Here is a 19,605-nt window from a genome sequence, read left to right on the forward strand (position 1 = left end):
AGAGTAAAAAAAAAAGTTACTTGTACGGAAGAAAATTTGGTGCAAATATAATTTATTCTGAAGCAATAGTCTCATCAGTGCTCTATCAGATATTACTTTAATCAGCATATTTTTGATATTTGCTTTAAATTGATTGCTGTTACACTTTTTAACTTTATGAAGGAATTTTTAGGAAGGAATCTTTAGGAAGAAATTTTCCTAACCTGATTAAATGTACATTTCACCATTTTTGTCAAATTCTTAAATTTTATCAATACATTAAGTTAGAATGATAGGACCCTACAGGTGCTGGTCATATACCGTAATTCCTCAAATAAAAGCCGGGGCCTTTATTTACCTGAACTGCAGAAGGTAACAGGCTTTTATTTGAAGCAGGCTTTTATTAGAGGCAGGCCGTTATTTCTAATTCCATCTGTTTGTTAAGTAATTGTTTTAAATAACCCGTTTAAATTAAAAGCGATAGCGTTCCAGTGGACAGAGATCATAACATTAGCACAGAATCAGTTCAGAATCAATCACCAAAAGATTCAGTTCGGTTCAGACTCGCTCTGTGTCAGTCTGCTTCACGTTGAATCACGCAAGCGCAGTATCATCAGCTCCTCGGTTCTCGAATCGGACGTGTCCGACAGAAACGGTTCTCGGTTCAGTGTACTGGTGATCCGAAAACCGATGCAACCGGATCTTGACTCGAGAACGAGAAACGCTCCAGCAGTGGGCGTGTACGTTCGTTATCTAGCTCTGCTGCACAAATTTTCCCCAGGCCTTTATTTGCCTGTGTTGACCACGCCCCCGACCACTATAAGAGGCCCGGCGTTTATTTGACTACCGGTTTTTATTTGAGGAATTACGGTAATTAGAATATCAACAAGAAGTTGATTTATTTCACTAATTCCATTCAAAAAGTGAAAATTGTATATTCATTATGTCCACACAGACTGATATATTTCAAATGTTTATTTCTTTTAATTTTGATGATAACTGACAACTAAGGAAAATCCCAAATTCAGTATCTCAGAAAATTAGAATATTACTTAAGACCACTACAAAGAAAGGATTTTTAGAAATCTTGGCCAACTGAAAAGTATAAAAAAAAATTTAAAGTATGAGCATGTTCAGCACTCAATACTTAGTTGGGGCTCCTTTTGCCTGAATTACTGCAGCAATGTGGCGTGGCATGGAGTCGATCAGTCTGTGGTACTGCTCAGTTGTTATGAGAGCCCAGGTTGCTCTGATAGTGGCCTTCAGCTCTTCTGCATTCTTGGGTCTGGCATATCGCATCTTCCTCTTCACAATATCCCATAGATTTTCTATAGGGTTAAGGTCAGGCAAGTTTGCTGGCCAATTAAGAACAGGGATACCATGGTCCTTAAACCAGGTACTGGTAGCCTTGGCACTGTGTGCAGGTGCCAAGTCCTGTTGGAAAAATCTGCATCTACATAAAGTTGGTCAGCAGCAGGAAGCATGAAGTGCTCCAAAACTTCCTGGTATACGGCTGCATTGACCTTGGACCTCAGAAAACACAGTGGACCAACACCAGATGATGACATAGCACCCCAAACCATCACTGACTGTGGAAACTTTACACTGGACCTCAAGCAACATGGCTTGTGTGCCTCTCCTCTCTTCTTCCAGACTCTGGGATCCTGATTTCCAAAGGAAATCCTAAATTTACTTTCATCAGAGAATATAACTTTGGACCACTCAGCAGCAGTCTTCTGCAATGACCTTTTGTGTCTTGGCCTCCTCGTGCCAGGTGTCAATGGTCGTCTTTTGGACAACTGTCAAGTCAGCAGTTTTCCCCCATGATTGTGTAGCCTACAGAACTAGACGGAGAGACCATTTATAGGCCTTTGCAGGTGTTTTGAGTTAACTAGCTGATTAGAGTGTGGCACATTTTTAAGTAAATGCACATCTTAATTGACTTTTTTTTTTTTTTTACGAACACAGAAGAACAAGGGCAAACTCGGCAGTGTCTTACACACACAAAAAAAAATAAGGTCATAGTAAAATGTCAATTCATATCCAAAATAACAGTTACATTTTTTTCAGTTAGATATTCTCATAGCATACAATTATACTGCAATATTCTTTATCTACACTTGGTCTCACTGACTTTATAGCCCGAAACTAGTCCAAATTCTCTCAGACACTCTAACAATGCAGGAACAGAAGTCAATGGGTTAGAACTATATAGAATAACATCATCTGCATACAATGACAGTTTGAACTCTTGTGTCTCCGACAGTTACTCCTTGTACTCTATGATCTTCCCTAATCAACTCTGCCAATGGTTCTATACTATACTCACCATCAAGACTGAGAAGCATTGATGGGTCTGTTTTCTTCTTAGCTACTGTCATTATGTTTAATTTTCTCCTAATGTTATTAATTCCCAAGCGACCTGGTATTAAATCAGTTTGGTTAATACCAATTACATGTTTTATACACTCCTGTAATCTTTTGGCAAATATAGATGTTAACATTTTCATATCACAACAGAACAGACTTACTGGTCTATATGAGGAACAACTTGTTGGGTCTTTGCCTTCTTTATGAATTACGGATATTGTTGCTTGAGACCAGGATTTAGGTGGATCATTATGAGTGAGAGCATAGTTAAAGGTTCTTTGTAATAGAGGGATAATTTCATCTTTGAAACATTTATAAATCTCACCTGGATAGCCGTCTACCCCTGGGGACTTATTATTTTAAATTCTTAATGGCACCTTCGATGTCTTTTATTGAAATTGGTTTTATTAATGCTTCAGATTGGGTGTTTTTTAATGAAGGTAGATTAATATTTTCCAAGAATCTTTCAATCTTAATTGCCTTGTCAGTGGCTTCCAGTCAACAATGAGTCAAACAATGCTTCATAGTAAGTGGAGAATGCATTGGCAATATCTTTAGGATGAGATAGGATTTTTTTTGGAATTTGGATGTAGAATTTTTGCTACTGTACAACTGGCTTGTGCTTTGCGTAATTGAAAATCTAGTAATCGACTAGCTCGATTTCCTGATTCATATTATCGTTGATTGGCAAATCGTAGGGTCCCCTCTGCTTTACATGTTAACAGGTCATTAAGCTCTTGTCTGCACTTCTTTAAAGCTTGAAAGGTATTTTCTTGACCCGTCTCCTAATGCTCCTTTTCTAAGTCTAAAATAATTTTCCAATTTTTGTCGTTCCTTAATCCTTTCTTTCTTAATTTTAGATGATAATGCAATCAATTTTCCGCTTATAACCACTTTTGCTGCCTCCCATAACGTAGAGGCCGAGATCTCTCCATTATCATTGTGATCTAAATAGTCTTTCCATTCTAGCTTAATCTTTTGTACAACACTCAAATTATTAAGTTAATTATTTAAACTACAACTTTTATCTAGAACCAACGAAAGGACTAACGGAGCATGATCAGAGATGATTATTGATTCAATGTGGCAGCTGGTCGCTTTGTAAGCACCTTTTAACATACATATCTATTCTGGAGTAGCTACCATGTACTTTAGAGAAAAATGTGTAGTCTCGTTCTACTAAACCAATCTCCTCCATCATACTCCGCAGTACCCCCATTTTTCATGGCATTGGACCAGACTCAAAAGGTTGTTAATCTAATTGCTGGTTCAACACGCAATTGAAATCCCCACCCAATATGAGCAACCCCCCAGCTAGTGAAGCGAGGACAACTGAAATATCCTTGAAAAAAGAAATGTCGTCTTCGTTTGTGGCATACAAATTTAAAATGGATATTTTTATCTCTCCTATTGTTCCAACAATCAAAATGTACCGGACTGCTTTGTCCGCATACGTTTTCTCAAGGGCCCAGAGCTTTATGCAGTAATATATCAACCCCTCGCTTTCTTCCCTCTCTACATGCTGAACTGGGTAAAATGCAATTGTGCAGTGGAGACGATCTTCCAGGCAAACCTGTGGTTGAATTCAGACCGTCCTAAGGCCAAGATCAAATACCAGCCCACCCCCCCTCCCAGACAGATCCGGTCCCAATGTAATTCAGTGTGAAATTTTAAGCCTCTACCCCAGAACACAAAAAATAAAATACTAAATTGATAAATGAGCTATTCAGGACAGTCGAAAATGTTCAATTTACTCACATCCTGTCTAGCTTTATTCATCTTCCTCCATTTCACAAATAAACTCCCTTAAATCTGACGTCTTCAGGTGGTGCCGGTCCTTTTTTCATCCCGTTGGGCTGCGTTGTCCAGGCTTCACGCGCCATCTCAAGTACATCTCTGTCCTCCAAAGCTATGTCCACCCCCAAATCCTTCAGTGTAGGCTGTGCTTCCAGCAGTGTTGCAAAAACACGGGTACCTGATTCCAATAAAATCCTCAGCTGGGCAGGGTACAGTGCCTGGGCTTTGATGTTTTTCTCTTTGAGCTTTTTAAATCGCCCCCCGAACCTTTTTCCTCTTCCTCTGCACTTCAAAGAATAATCCTGGTCAAAACAGATCGTATGGCCTTCAAACTGGATATTGCGTTGTTTTCATGCTTGTTGTAACACTGTCTGCTTCACCTGAAAGTCCAAAAAGCGGACTATGATAGACCCTGGTGGAGCCGCGGCTCGGGGGTTTTAGCCCAAGGGCTCGGTGTGCTCTTTCCACTTTAAGTTCAAGACCCTCTGGTAGTTTCACCGAGCTCCTCAGAAAGTGTATCACAAAGTCAACCATGTCATCTTTCTCTGATTCCTAAGGGATCCCATATATACAAATATTGTTGTGGCGCGGTCGGTTCTCCATATCGTCGCATTTACTCGTGAGATCAGTTCCCTGTGCAACAAGTATCTTAGCACCCTCCCGTGTTTAACATGACAGTCTTCTGTGGCACTTACTATGTTCTTGGCTTCGGTCATTGTTTGTTCCAAGTCGCCCGTGCGTGTTGCTATCTCAGTCAACTTGGTCTCCATTCTGGTGAAAGAAAATTTTAAATCTCAAAATGAGTCTGTGTTTTCTTGTCGGTATTTTCGTAACTCTGCTAGCACATCGTTAGCCCCCGTGCTAGCCATGTTGTTAGCATCCCCGCTGGTTTTCAGTGGAGTAGCTTCAGCTATCGTTAGCTATTTGGGACCTGGTCTTCCCTCGTCCGTTTTACTCCCTTTTCCTACTTCTCTCTTGCTCTGGTTTTGGATCAGCATGTCCGCTAGGATTTCTCCTTCACGTATTCTTGTATTCATTTATCAATAAACTCTATCAATGGATATTTTTAATGGGTCTGTCGGAGCTGAGGAGCCTACCTACAGTTCTCGGCCATGACGTAAGCAGAAGTCCCAATATTGAACCTTTTCACAATATTCTAATTTTCTGAGATACTGAATTTGGGATTTTCCTTAGTTGTCAGTTATAATCATCAAAATTAAAAGAAATAAACATTTGAATTATATCAGTCTGTGTGTAATAAATTAATATACAAGTTCCTTTTTTTGAATGGAATTAGTGAAAAACTTTTTGATGATATTCTAATTATATGACCAGGGCCTGTATATGGTTGTTACTATTCAAATTAAACAGCATAAAAATAACTACATTTTTCCACTGCAGAGGAAACACAGAAGCTGCATCGAAAGTGCCATTTAGATGTATTTACTCAGACTGTTTAATGTTACGTAAATTAATTTTTCATTGCAAATGCATAATGTTATTAGATTAACGTTTTACTTTGAGATACAAATGAAATGTTTGAAAAATGCATGTTGCAAAACTGTTGTGTGTTGCTCAGAGATACGCAATTGTTCTCCTGTGGCTTTGCTTAGAACTATATTCGTTAGCAAAACGGAGCAAAAACGATCAATAATGTATCTAAAATGCAAGTCATTTAATATTACTTGTTTATTATTGAACTTAAGTTGTATAAAATCAATCACATCATGCTGAAAGTCAGGAAAACTTGGCAATAAATTTCTCCTGATTTGTCCTTTACCTACAAGAAAAAAAAAAAAAAAAACTTTGACTCTGATTGCAGTGCGTATGCAGTGCATTTTTTTTCTGCACCCATGTTAAAGGGGGGGATACAATGGTGTTTCATGTATTCAGAGTTGTTCAGTGTTAAAGAGATGGATTCTCATGATAAACATGGCCAAAGCTTTAAAAAATAATTTAGAAGAATGACAGAGAATTTCTGTGCTGAAAATCTTACTTCCAGGTTGGTACAAGTTTCGGCTGTTTTTTTTTCGATCGTGGATCTAATGACGTAGACAAGAGCAGAACTCCTTATATGAGCATCTCTCCCGGAAAAGCGCACCCACGCACACGTTCACCAGAAGAGAGCGAGACCGCACACATCAACGCACTTCCTCGGGAGATCGTCGGCAGTGCTGCATAGGATTTGCTTGAGAATGTCTCCAAATAACTGCGTTTTTGGATGTGAGGGAAAGTTTTCCGTGTTCAGCTTCCCATAGAACCTAGCGTTACATGAACAGTGGATGCAGTTTGTTTTTCCGGGGCAGCGACGGAGTGTGGTGCCTTTGTGTGTTCTGGTCATTTGAGTGACAAATGTTTTATAATCAAGGCCCAAGTTGACGCTGGATTTGCATCGTTTGCTATTAAAACATGGAGAGATTCCAGTGATAAAAGACCCCATTCATGTCAGTACAACTGCATCAAATGTCTGTCTTTTGTTGGAAATCAGCACATAAGTGAATATACCGTATTTTCCGGACTATAAGTCACACTTTTTTTTCATAGTTTGGCTGGTCCTGTGACTTATAGTCAGGTGTGACTTATTTATCAAAATTTATTTGACATGAACAGAGAGAAATGAACCAAGAGAAAACATTACCATCTACAGCCGCGAGAGGGCGCTCTATGCTGCTCAGTGCTCCTGTAGCCTACACTAAGCAGCATAGAGCGCCCTCTCGCGGCTGTAGACGGTAATGTTTTCTCTTGGTTCTTGGTTCTAAATAAATGTGACATAGTCCAGTGCGACTTACATATGTTTTTTTCCTCATCATGACGTATTTTTGGACTGATGCGACTTATACTCAGGTGCGACTTATAGGGATGGGACGATAACCGGTTTTATTGATAACCGTGATAAAATGCGCTGAAGGTTAGTAATATCGTTTAAAAATGAATTATCATTAAAACCGTGTTTGATTATCGGTTTTAATAACTCACTATTAAATCATGTCCAGCCAGCAACAGTCTGACGCAAGCGCAGCGCACAATGTTTTTTTTGTTTTTTTTCGAGAAGGAATGGCGAAAGTCAGTGACTTTTCTATGCTTTTCTATGCTTCTACACTTTTCATTGTAAGGAAGGAAATGCCACAGAATTTAATCTTTCTTTAAATTAAGTGCATAGAGTTGCTTGTTTTATTAGTTGTTTGTTGATTATTAAATATAAAACTTGCTGAAATGTTTTCAGTGTGAGCATCAACTATTTTTGAACACTTTCATCTCGTTTCAACAAAACCGTGATAATATTGATAATCGTGATAATTTTAGTCACTATAATCTTGATATTAAATTTTCATACCGTCCCATCCCTAGCGACTTATAGTCCGAAAAATACGGTATGTTAAATGGAAACAACACGTATTATAGCTCTGCCCACCGCACACCTCCAGAAGCTTGACTTTTTCCAGAGAGAATCGGAAAGATGTAATTTTCTTTTATAAATATGATAAAACTAAAAGACATTTTGGATATATGAAGGATGGAGTACTACTCTATAGGTACTCAAGACTGGCATGAGATTAGGTGAAACTATATGTTATGTACCCTTTAACAGATTAGAGTAGGGCTATTCAATTATCTTCATTTTAGGGAGGTAAACAGCAAAAAGTGTGCTTCTCCATAGATGGCCGCAGGCTGCAACTTGGTCCTTGGTTTCACTCTCTTCCGCCAATCTAATTTAATCACTTCAATAAATAATAAAAAAAGTCCCATCCACACATTACTACAGCTTTACATTCTGTTTCACTAAGAAATGTCACTTTAAAGAAGTAAAATGCAATGCAAATGTCATTTCATGTGGTCAAAAAACAAAGTAACTGTAAATGTTATAATTAAGTGCAGAAGAGCAGTTTTACCTGCTGTTGGGAGTTGTAGTCAAAAAGGCCGACTGGAGTACCAGATGAGTCCACCTGGATCTGGTTCCCAGCATATTCAAATTGGAGTGACTCCATGCCCGCCTGGTGCTCCATGCTGCCCATGCTCTGGGCTTCCTGGCTCTGGAAGTCCTCAGTGGGAGGTTTGTTTGTGACAGGGTTAGGTGGCTGCAGAGCATGCGGGTGGTGCTGTGCCATCATTTCCAACCCGGCCTGACCGGGCCCCAACCGTTCTACTGCCTCTGTGGGGGACGCCTGGCGACTACCTGGGGTAGGACTATAGAAAATAAAATTTTAATCAAAGTGTGGATACGGACAATGACAATGTTGTAGTTTCACTAATTTTTAAAGACCAATAAATTTATTTTAAGAAAAAAAATGTATGATTCAGCAACATTAACTGAATCCACAAAGGTATATTGTCAGATTCCGAAAGCCAAAAAAAAAAAAAAAGACGATAAAGGTTCATGGCATACATATATATCAGGTAGTTAATAACACTGATAATATCCTACCACTACTTAGGGCTGTCGCGGTTAAGAAATTTCCCCTGTGGCGTTTTTTGTTTTTTTTACATACCTAATTTATCATGATTTTGCTGCATACAAAGCTCAATCGTTGAGTTATGTAGCATATATTGTTGCTTTTTTAACTGACAGAGATACACGTTTTAAAACATTTTTGTTTATTGTTAAATGCCAAACAGCAACAAGAACATGCGTTTTCCAATATTTTTTTTAAGAAATCAAAGAGTTCTAACGTATTAGCACGCTACTTTGGACAGCAGCGGAAATCTAGACTGATTATCGCGCCACCACTGGCCCACCAGGACAGTGGATTCGCGCTGGAGTCGATGCACTCCTCATGCAGATAGAGTGTGAGTTCGTTATCTGCTCACGCTCTCTTGGGTATGGGCACTAACGCAGAGGTTGTCCGTGACTTCAGCAGGTATGCCTGTTACTTTCATGGCTGTATTTTACAGATTTCACAAAAGCCTTAGCTACTCCTAACTGTCAGCTGGTACCGGCCTCAGTTGTTCTTTTTGATGTTGCTCCGCGACCTGATGCTTGAGGGGGCAGCTGCGCTGGATGACAGGGGACACTCTAAAATGCTTACCGTGAAAAACACTTAACATGGCTTAATGTACTAAGACAGTGATATTAACAGACCAAACTCACTAAAAATCATACTAATAAAGTATAACATCTATAAAAAAAATCAGATGAGCCCTGAATATGAATGCAACTCATTTAATAACACGTTAAGCCTTTTCCTCCCATAGAAAACCGTTATAAGAAAACGCTTAATGTGGCTTAATGTACTAAGACGGTGATTTTTAAAAACCCAAACTCACTAAACTTTATAATAATAAAGTATACTATGTACAAAAATAAAAAACAGATGAGCCCTGAATATGAATGCAAGTCGTTTAATAATACGTTAAACCTAATGATGGTTTTCTATGGGAGGAAAAAGCTTAACGTGTTATTAAACGCGATGAATTCATATTCAGGGATCATCTGATTTTTTGTAGATAGTATACTTTATTAATATGATGTTTAGTGAGTTTGGTCTGTTCATATCACTGTATTAGTACATTAAACCACGTTAAGCGCTTTAGAATGTCCCGATGACCTCAAATTAGATGTATTGCCGCGTCACAGGAACCTTTTTGCCGCAAATTTTGCATATAGGCTCATCTAAATTTGCTGGCTCGCCTTTTTCATTGGGTTGAAAACCGAAATGTTCCCAAACTGGTGACATTAGGTTTTGGGACGAGATCGAGCGCCTCCCATCATTTCAGCCGGCCTATTCAAAACAAACGAAGCACCATAAAGCTACAACGGCTCACAAAAAATTACAGTCGTAACCATATTGTATCATTAATTTATTTAACATTGAATGCACAGTGACAAATTGAAAAAACAAGAAGGCCACAGCCTCATAAAAAAAAAGAAAGAAAAAAAAACTGAGCACTGTGGTTGACACTGTTTCTGCGGTTGCTATCTTTCCTCTGCGGTTTGCTTGTCAATAGCGCGGTATTACAATATTGCGGTTATCTCGACAGCCCTACTACTACTACAACTACTACTACTATTATTAATAAAAATAATAATAATCATCATCATTGTTATTATTCTACTACTAATAACAAAACGAAACACTAAGATCATATGAGCTGCTGAGTTAATAAATATTAAACTTTGTCTGCGTTTGCTCAAACGGATTCAAAACATTGAAGTTAACAGTTAACATTAGTTCCGCCTACTACCAAAGAATCCAGAAGTGGCTTCTGCTTGTTCTTAAAAAGCAGAATAAATCCAAATTAACTATTTTGACAGGAAAACAAACAAAGAAAATTATTTACATGTAGTGCATCAATTCAACATGGTAAGTAAAACTGTCTTGCTCTCCCTCTCTTTGCATGCGTGAGAGCAACACTGAGTGCTCTTAGCCAAGCGACAGCTAGTCGGGCACCATGAATTAAAATCGTGTGCCATAAAGATGAAGAGAGAAACTCAAGCGCAAAGTGTTTAAAATGAGTGAAGACAAGTGAATTATCTGTGTCAAACTTATGCTTAGCCTCTGACTCAAACACTGGCGAGTGAAATCTGACAATTCATTAGCCAATATCTAGCCTAGCATGGAAATTCAGTTGCATAAGCAAGTGATTTACTTGTATTGTAGAGGGTTGTTTAAATACTTTTTAAAAGAAAATGCAAATTTTTATGTTAATACTGTTACAAGTTGGCAAAAGAACCATCATACTTGAAGTCTTTACAGTCGCGATCCATCCCATTCAGCAATCCTCTGGAATTTGATTTTGAGGCATCCCCTTCATCTCCGACTTTCATCTCAGGATTTTTGTCTTCTTCAAATGGAGAAGCCTTTTCTTTTGAATCACCTTTCTCCCTGCCATCTAGATCTGCCTCTGCTCCACCCTAGAATCACCACAAATCAAAGTTAAACAAAGCCATCCCTGAGACCAAATTACTTTAGGTTGTGTATCAATTGCCCCAATCTAGACAAATCTAGACCCCGCTTTGCAAAATACTGAATTACTCAAATATTCATCCATGGCATTTAATAGTCTGGCTTTCATGTTTCATTTTGGTTAATTTGATGTAATGCAATGCATTTATGTTGTTAAAGGTTCAAAAAACATTATAAATTAATTTATATTAATACTATAAAGGGATATGATGTTTTTTAACATAATGCGTCAAATCCTAAAGGACCAATAATAATGATATTCTATGGATGCTGTTTCTGACTGCTCTTTTTTTGGAGTGTGTGCGTGTGTAAAAAAAAAAATAATAATAATAATTCTGTCCACCACCTAGAAACCAAGGGCTGTCCCACTCACCCGGGGTGGGACCAGTTACTCATTTCTATGGGGTAAAAATTATGTTTTTTGATATAAGTTTTTAAAATAAATCAATAATTAAACACTGCATGTATTCACTAGTGCAGGGGTGGCCAACATCAGTCCTACAGAGCTCGGCTCCAACCCTAATCAAACACACCTGAACAAGCTAACTTGTAACTAATCTGACTGGTTACTAGAAAGCAACAGGTAGCCGAGTTTGTATCAAGGTTGGAGACTCTGCAGGACCGTGACTCTCTAGGATCAACACTAGCCACTTTCAGCACTAGAGCTTCTTTCATTGCTTTTTTTTTTTTCATTGACCTTTAACCCTCTGAGGTCTAAGGGTATTTTGGGGGCCTGGAGAAGTTTTGTCATGCCCTGACATTTGTGCTTTCAGTTTCTTATAAACATCTAAATAGCTAAAGTCAAATCTCACTGTAATCAGCACAAACTGGACTATAATAATATGTGAGCAGCATGTATGTACATGATTGTGTTTGAGAAAAAAAAAATGTTATGCATGGTTATTGAAAAACTAAAAAGGTTAAAATCACTTGAAAAAGTGAAAGCAATAAAACATACAGAATATTGGTTCCCGGAACTTTTGAGAACTGGAGCTTGTAGCCTAGAATTTTTCTTTCTAAATTATGTGAAAATCATCTTGTTTACTCACAGAAAACAATATATTGATTTAAATTTTCTAAGACACTTTGTTGGTAAAAGTCACATGCCAGTAGGCATCAACTATCATGAATATCATTGTGATTTACACCTGAGAAGACAAAGGCACGCATAATGAGCTGCATAATGAGCCTTTCAGTCAGGATTGTGACAGAGGGGAAGAGTTACAAGAAAGAATGTGAAGAAAAAATAAATGTATATAATTTTGTTTGTAGTTAATTAGAATATATTTAATTATCCCACAACATAATTTAATATCCACTTGCGAGTACAGTTAAACAGTTTATTAGGAACAATCAAAGCTGACTTTCAAAGCTGAATTTTTTGCATCATTACTCCAGTCACACAATCCTTCAGAAATCCTTTTAACAATCTGATTTTCTACAACAACGAAAAAACATTTATTGTTATTATCATTATTATTAATGTTGAAAAGAGCTGAGAATATTTTTTCAGTTTTTTGAGGGGGGGATAAATTGAAAGAACAGCATTGTTTGTTACATTTGTTACATTTACAATTATTTGTTACATTTATATTATTTACATCAAGCTTTTGAATGGTAGTGTACAGTAGGTGGACAAGCTAAATGGCGTCTTTAAAAAAATATTAAAACATTTACAGTGAGTTAATTTCAAAACGTAGGATAATCTTAGCCTACATTCTACTCATCAAAAATTAAAAGACCTTTACACAAAGATTCATATACATGCTATTGTTATTAAACAGTAAATAAATATAAGGCCTATATATATATATATATATGCAGAGCAAAATGAGAACGGTCCAGCATTTAGCAATAATTATTATTAACTCTGTTATTATTCTTGATTTTTTTCAAACTACTAACACTTTGCATTTTTTAATTATGCCTTATGTGTGACCAAAAATTCAGTATTTTCTGTTTCAGCTGTTTGATCGCGCTGGTGCCTCCCGCACATATTCACTGGAAACAGCAGACGTTCACCAGACATTCAGCGTTAGCAGCAGTCAACTTACTCCACATATTGTTAATTATGATTTTTTTCCATCTATACTGTAACACGTGTGAACTTCAAAGCCTATTTTACATCATGAATAATAGTTAAGCTTCAAATGGGCAACATCACGGATATGGAAACGGATTTCTCCCGAGTGAGAGAATGAGAAAGCCCAACCTTATGCTTAGCTTTGAATTATTATTATTTGTTTGTTTATAGCTTAGCCTATATTATTATATACTGCGATTATATTTATCCATTAGAATTATATATTTTTAATTCTTGTTTTTTTCTGATATATTTGTTAAATTTAAAGGATTTGTTGTAAAGTGAAGGCAACTAAATATATCCTGTTGGTACATTATAACATTATTAGGTCAGCCGTTATTATTTCTAAATGTAATAAAATGCAACTTATACATGAATTATATAATATCAAAAACAAAAAAAAACATGCAGCAAACGAAAATAGGTGATTAATCCATTTAAATGCAACCTATACACGACTCATATTTTTTCCTCTCAGAAACTTTTTTTAGCATGTTTAAAAATAAATTAATAATGAAAAACATGCAGCAAATGAAAATAGGCGATTAATCCATTAAAATTTGTTACTCTGGGTTAACAGAAACTATAATTATTAATTAGCCTAATCTAGGCTATCCAGGAATTTTTTTTTTCATTTCATCTGAAAATGACTTTGTGCAGCATATTCACTTCACGCGCTCTGGAGCAGATCAGCCTCCCGCGATGCTCAGCTGTGGACGATTTAAAAATGTTCGATATAAAGGTTGCTGTCCCATTTTAAACAGGAGTTGTTCATTAAAAAAATTCTAATCATATTGTTAGTTCTAATTATATTGTTAACACAAGTTCATTTAGGCTATTTAACATGCACTGTGACATTTTATCCTTTTTAATTCATAAACTCCTTGAGATTTTAAAGTTAGTTTAATATTATTTAAATTCAAGTTTAAAAATAGGTTTTAACTGCTTAAATTATTTCTTTATGAATTAATAATTCTTTAAGAAAATAGGGAAAAAATAAGGGATGATCCAAATGTTTTGCATCACCTATTTATGTAGACTACAATTATTCAAAAATAAATAAATACATGTCATTAAAAAATGCCACCGGCCTGAGTAAATTTGAATTTTATAGAATTGTGTAAATTATACAATCGTGACTTTAAAGGTTAGTGATTTAGGAGGTGAAAATACTGTGGAATTACAATTGGCATTGGATTTTAGAGCATAACAGCTGAAGGTTTATGAAACGTTAGCCAATAAAGCATTTTTTTAAAACAATGGAACTTAAAGTTGTGAGCTAAAATATCATTTCAACCATACAGCATGTGAATAAATAAAATGCACACTTTTAATAACATTTCATTATTCATAAAATGCATAACATTTCTGATGTTTGGATTTGTACTTCACTATGATGAGCTCCAAGTTTAAGAATAGCCCTAAACTAGTTTCTCTCTCTCTCTCTCTCTCTCTCTCTATTTAACTCTCTTTAACAGCATTAGCTCGATGAAATATGTCTTCCGTCAGTTAGAATGAATGTTTTCCTGCCTTGCTAAATGTTGGTCTCATGGACAATAAGTTGTATTCGCCTCAATCTGATTCAGTAAAGTCAAACCGCGGACGGGTAAGCTGCTCAGTTAGCGGAGTCCCGCGCGCTGTGAGGCGGGAGCAGAAGATTCCGCTTGGTCTTAAAGCCTTCCTCAAACAACCACGATGAAAAATAACAATGATTTTCAAAAATAATTATTAAGTATGAATTAATTGGTTTCTTATAATTATGGTCTTGTGAAAATAATAATATGGGCTGCGAGAAAATAATAAATACAAAGAGTAGTGCTGCTGAGGGCAGGCATGTTTCAGCCCAGTAACACACCGTTTCTCAGAGCCAAAACATAGACCGAATTCTGTTCAGCTGGAGGGGGTTGGGTTTTTTGGGGGTAGTTGTGTATAGCTTGTGGGGGTCGAGATAAAGGTGTGAATCTCTTGCTCTTTCATATGGACAGTGTCTTAAACTTGCTGAACGGGTTTAGGACTGTTGTTTTGGTTATAGACTAAAAAATGGTCTGCCCCCACGTAAGATTTTTCTAGTTCTAGCCATTTGTTATATTCAACTAATCAGAGGTTTATATTAAATTTACATAATCAAGTCTTAATATATTCCACGCTCAAGCACACGCATTAAGTTTGCCACAAAGCACATGCAGAAGTAGCCTAATAATTGTGAAAAATGAGACATTTTAATTATTAATAAACAAATGTTTTCTTGTCGGCTGCAAGATGAAATTCACAGTGCTGGCTCTCTCCGACGAGAGAAATGCAACATTCACAGATTGTTGAATATTAATGCGCCCTGTCATTAATGCGCATTAATAATTTTTGCAAACACTTGAATATGAATATTAATTCACATTTTGTATATGCATTACAACGTAAATTATTTTTTACATGCAATTATCCAAAATAAAACCAAACAAGTTTTGTAATGAAGATAAAACAAATAAGAATAAATGCTGCATATCTACCATCAGTGCAGTGCAAATCTTGCACATATTTTACACACCTGCATTTAAAGGCAGCTGCATTTTTTTTTTTTTTAATTATATGAAAGCAAGTAGGGCTGTGTGATAAATCGATTTTATTGATTAACTCTAATTTGTCATTTACATCGGTTTGTTTGACTGAAAATAGGTTTTCTTTTTAACATCCACCGACGCACCACTCAGGCTCCCTAGTTCCAAGTGGCTCAACCCTGCCCGCGGGTCTGAGACAGAGGAGCAGAGGATGAGCGGAGCAGTGTGATTATGACTGGAGCGAGGAGAGGATATTAAGAGTCTGAGGGTCATGGTTTTCACTCGCTCCAAGAGCCTCCTCCATCACGAGTACAATTCATGCCAACAGCCCGTAATATAACTGCATATTCAGCAAGAATTCACTTTAAACATTTAGCTATGGCTTGATCAGGTTATAATGACTGCAAGAGTCGAGAGGGATGTTAAAGGCTAAGGAGTTTGTCTGTTTCTTTAACCTGTTAGCCAGCACCCCCCCATTATTGGACTCACAGCTGAAGTGCTCTACCTAATTTATAATTGTAACAGTTTCCTACTTCAGTGTGTAACAAACATAATTTTGGTGTCTTTGGAAAGAAAACCCTTTGGGCTTTACTTTTTATCAACCAGATTTGATAATGCTCAAAAATAATAAAAGTTATAGACACTGAAGTGCCTTGAAATTTTTTCTACCACTCTTAAATATTTTTTTATTTGATACAAAAATACATGAAATGAGTCTTGGAGCAATCTAGAAAAGTAATGGGTTGAAAGCCACATGTCTCATGAGTTTCTAATTCAAATCTGAATAAGATATCATGAAAAATGAGACTCCTGCAAATATTTTTCTGAGACTATGTCTAGACCCCCCACCGCTCAAATATAAGAAAATATATTTCCCAATAGTATTGAAGGCTTCTACAAACTATTTAGTCAGTAAACATACCACTGCATAGTTTTTTTCAGTTATAAAACACTAGACAGTAGGGGTGTAACGGTACGCAAAAATCACGGTTCGGTACGTACCTCGGTTTTAAAGTCACGGTTCGGTTCATTTTCGGTACAGTAAGGGAAAAAATTGCAAACATTAAACTGCAGGTTGTTTATTACTATAAACTTTTTTAACAATTTGTTTACACTTTTTTAAAATACTTTTTAATAAAATATATATAAAATAAAAAAAGAATAAGAAATAAAATACTGCTGCAAAGTTCTCCACTAAATGAAATACTCTCAGTCTCAAACCAATATCATATAATAAAATATAATGAAAAATATAAATAAATAACTATGATTACAGTGCAGCATTACCAATCCCAGCTTGTAGGCCTGCTCATATTTAAAATATATATAACTTTTCCAAAGTGTAAAATGCAGCATCAACAGTTTCAGTTTTTAGACCTGCTCAGATTTCGTTATTGCGTTGGACCGATTGGAATTAAGAGCAAAGGTCTGTTTAAATGCTGACGGGAGCTGCGTTTGAATTACAATCGTTTTTTTCCTAGTTGTAGTGATGTTCACACTCTCGTGAAGCTTTTTGAAAACCTTAGGCCGGTGACATACTGGCATATTGCACCTGTCAAACATGGTCTATTTTGCCGCCAATGCTGTTGACGGTGTCCTTTATTAGTAGGCTTTATATTTATGCTCAACATGAAGTATAGATATTGTTGTCGTGAACACAAGATCCTGGTCTGTCGGTGGTCTCCCTCTATTATGTCACCTACAGTAGCAGCAGCACGCCAGCGCTGCGTCAGGCACGATTCTGGTGTGTAAAGACACAGAAAATGTGAAGCAGCAGTCATGTAACTGCCACGCAGCAGAAACGCCACGCTCACGCCACGCAGCCAGTGTGTCACCGGCCTTAGAATCAGCTGCAGGGCGGGATTTGCTCTGAACGCAGAGACTTCCACCACTTAATATGTTCGTTTGGAAACACGAAAATGTACCAATGTTCCGCATACAAAATATTGCATTCAGTCATTCGGTACACACGTGCACCGTACCGAAACCCCTGTACCGAAACGGTCCGGTACGAATACACGTACCATTACACCCCTACTACACAGAAACTTAGACATCATATAAGTGATTTATTTGAACACTAGAAAATTACAATAAGAATAATTTGAGTAAGAAAAATAAGAAAAATAAAAAAAGATTTCACTTTGTTTGCCAATTACAGAACATCCTGAGATTGCTAGAAATGCAGTATTTACAATGAATTACGATGCAAATAAGTGCTGATGTGCTGATGGCCACTTATACAGAGGGTAATAACACAAATGTGCCATAGAGTAAATAATCCACTCTCTCTATTCATATAGACGCGTTCACTTTGATAGCCGTGATCATGCAGTAATAGCGAGCTGATTTGGGCTGATTTGCACTCAAAAAGATGGTAATCATGCAGATACATTCACATTCATGTTTGAGCTCCGTCACTATATTCTTTTTATCGACCAATTTTCTTAAAAATCAATTTTATACACCATCGTTTCCATTTATATAACTTGTGAATATATCCTCTATTGTATTCTACAACAAAAACAATCAGAGCGCCTCGTTATCACTAGTTTTATTTTGAACTCCTGGGTCCGCTATTACCTTATAGCCCGTTAGCATCAGCGGCGTGGTTGCTGCTAACTGCGCTTACATTGCTAATACTCTATTCACACACATTACCACTGCTGTACTCACTGTTACTTGCTTTAATGGCGGATGAATGTCTACCTTTGAATGCAGGCGAGGACACGTTCGAGCTGCATTCGGAGCAGCTCGAGCTCGAGGCTGTGGGGAAGCAGATTCGCGACCTGGAGGTGAGGCAGGCCCAGCTGAGAGAGCGGAGAGCCGCGCTGGAATCATCCCGGCCTGACGCTCACAAGTCCGGGGGTAAGTATACAGCGTGCTGTTAACAGTCCCACCACGTCTACTCCGTGTGTTTCTCTGCACAGGCCCGGTGCACCCAGGACGCAATCTTCCCAGATGTCCTTCACTCCGGCGCCGGGACACCACGGACCCTGGGTGCATCCACAGCGGAGGATGCGTGCCAGCCCCCGGGCAACGACTTCTCCCACTCCGGTCTTCGAGATCTCCACACGGAACCGCTTCGCTCCCCTCCACGAGACAGGACGCGACGCTGTGATCATTGGAGACTCCATTGTCCAACACGTCCGCGCTACGTTAGCCGAAGGTGAAGTGTACACTCATTGTTTCCCTGTTGCTGGTGTTCTCGATGTTTCTGCGCAGATACCCGCGATCCTGAAGGCCGACGAGAGCCCCAGAGCGGTCGTGCTTCACGCCGGGGTTAACGACACCACGTTGCGGCAGACGGAGATGCTGAAGAGGGACTTCAGTAGCCTGATCGAGACTGTTCGCAGTACGACGCCCGCGGTGACGATCATCGTGTCAGGACCACTGCCCACGTATCGACGAGGACATGAAAAGTTCAGTAGACTTTTTGCTTTAAATGAATGGTTGTTGTCATGGTGTAAAGAACAGAAACTGCTATTTGTTAATAACTGGAATCTTTTCTGGGAGCGTCCTAGGCTGTTTCGCGCTGATGGCTTGCACCCCAGCTGAGTCGGAGCGGAGCTGCTCTCTGACAACATGTCCAGGACACTTCGCTCCATGTGACTAGTAAGACAATTTTCAAATAACTATTATGATGACTTTTGTTCCACCCGCTTAAATGATAAAAGTACTTGCGCTGTACAATCTATTAAGACTGTGTCTGTTCGCCGAATAGTGAGGTCAAAATATTAATTTAATGTAGGATCTAGAAAAAATCTTATCGTGATTAAACCAGAAACATGTAAAGTAAATGAACAAAAACAATCTTTAAAGTTTGGGCTCATAAATATTAGATCACTCACAACCAAAGCAGTTATTGTAAATGAAATGATCACAGATAACAGTTTTGATGTACTCTGCTTGACTGAAACCT

At 37.8% G+C, this 19,605-nt stretch overlaps 1 protein-coding gene across 6 annotated transcripts in view; it reads right to left on the reverse strand.

Moving 5' to 3' along the window:
- LOC132092750 (pumilio homolog 2-like) overlaps nucleotides 1-19,605 on the reverse strand; it is a 142,832-nt gene that overhangs the window by 80,766 nt on the left and 42,461 nt on the right. For all 6 annotated transcript variants that reach the window (XM_059499129.1, XM_059499130.1, XM_059499132.1 and 3 more), the window contains exons 6-7: nucleotides 10,824-10,996; nucleotides 8,037-8,331 (exon numbers count right to left, since the gene is read on the reverse strand). In XM_059499129.1, coding sequence (XP_059355112.1) covers nucleotides 8,037-8,331; nucleotides 10,824-10,996 — 468 coding nt within the window. The remainder of the gene's footprint in view (nucleotides 1-8,036; nucleotides 8,332-10,823; nucleotides 10,997-19,605) is intronic.

The sequence above is a fragment of the Carassius carassius genome, chromosome 18 (genome assembly GCF_963082965.1).
Source record: "Carassius carassius chromosome 18, fCarCar2.1, whole genome shotgun sequence".
NCBI classification, from domain to species: Eukaryota; Metazoa; Chordata; class Actinopteri; order Cypriniformes; family Cyprinidae; genus Carassius; species Carassius carassius.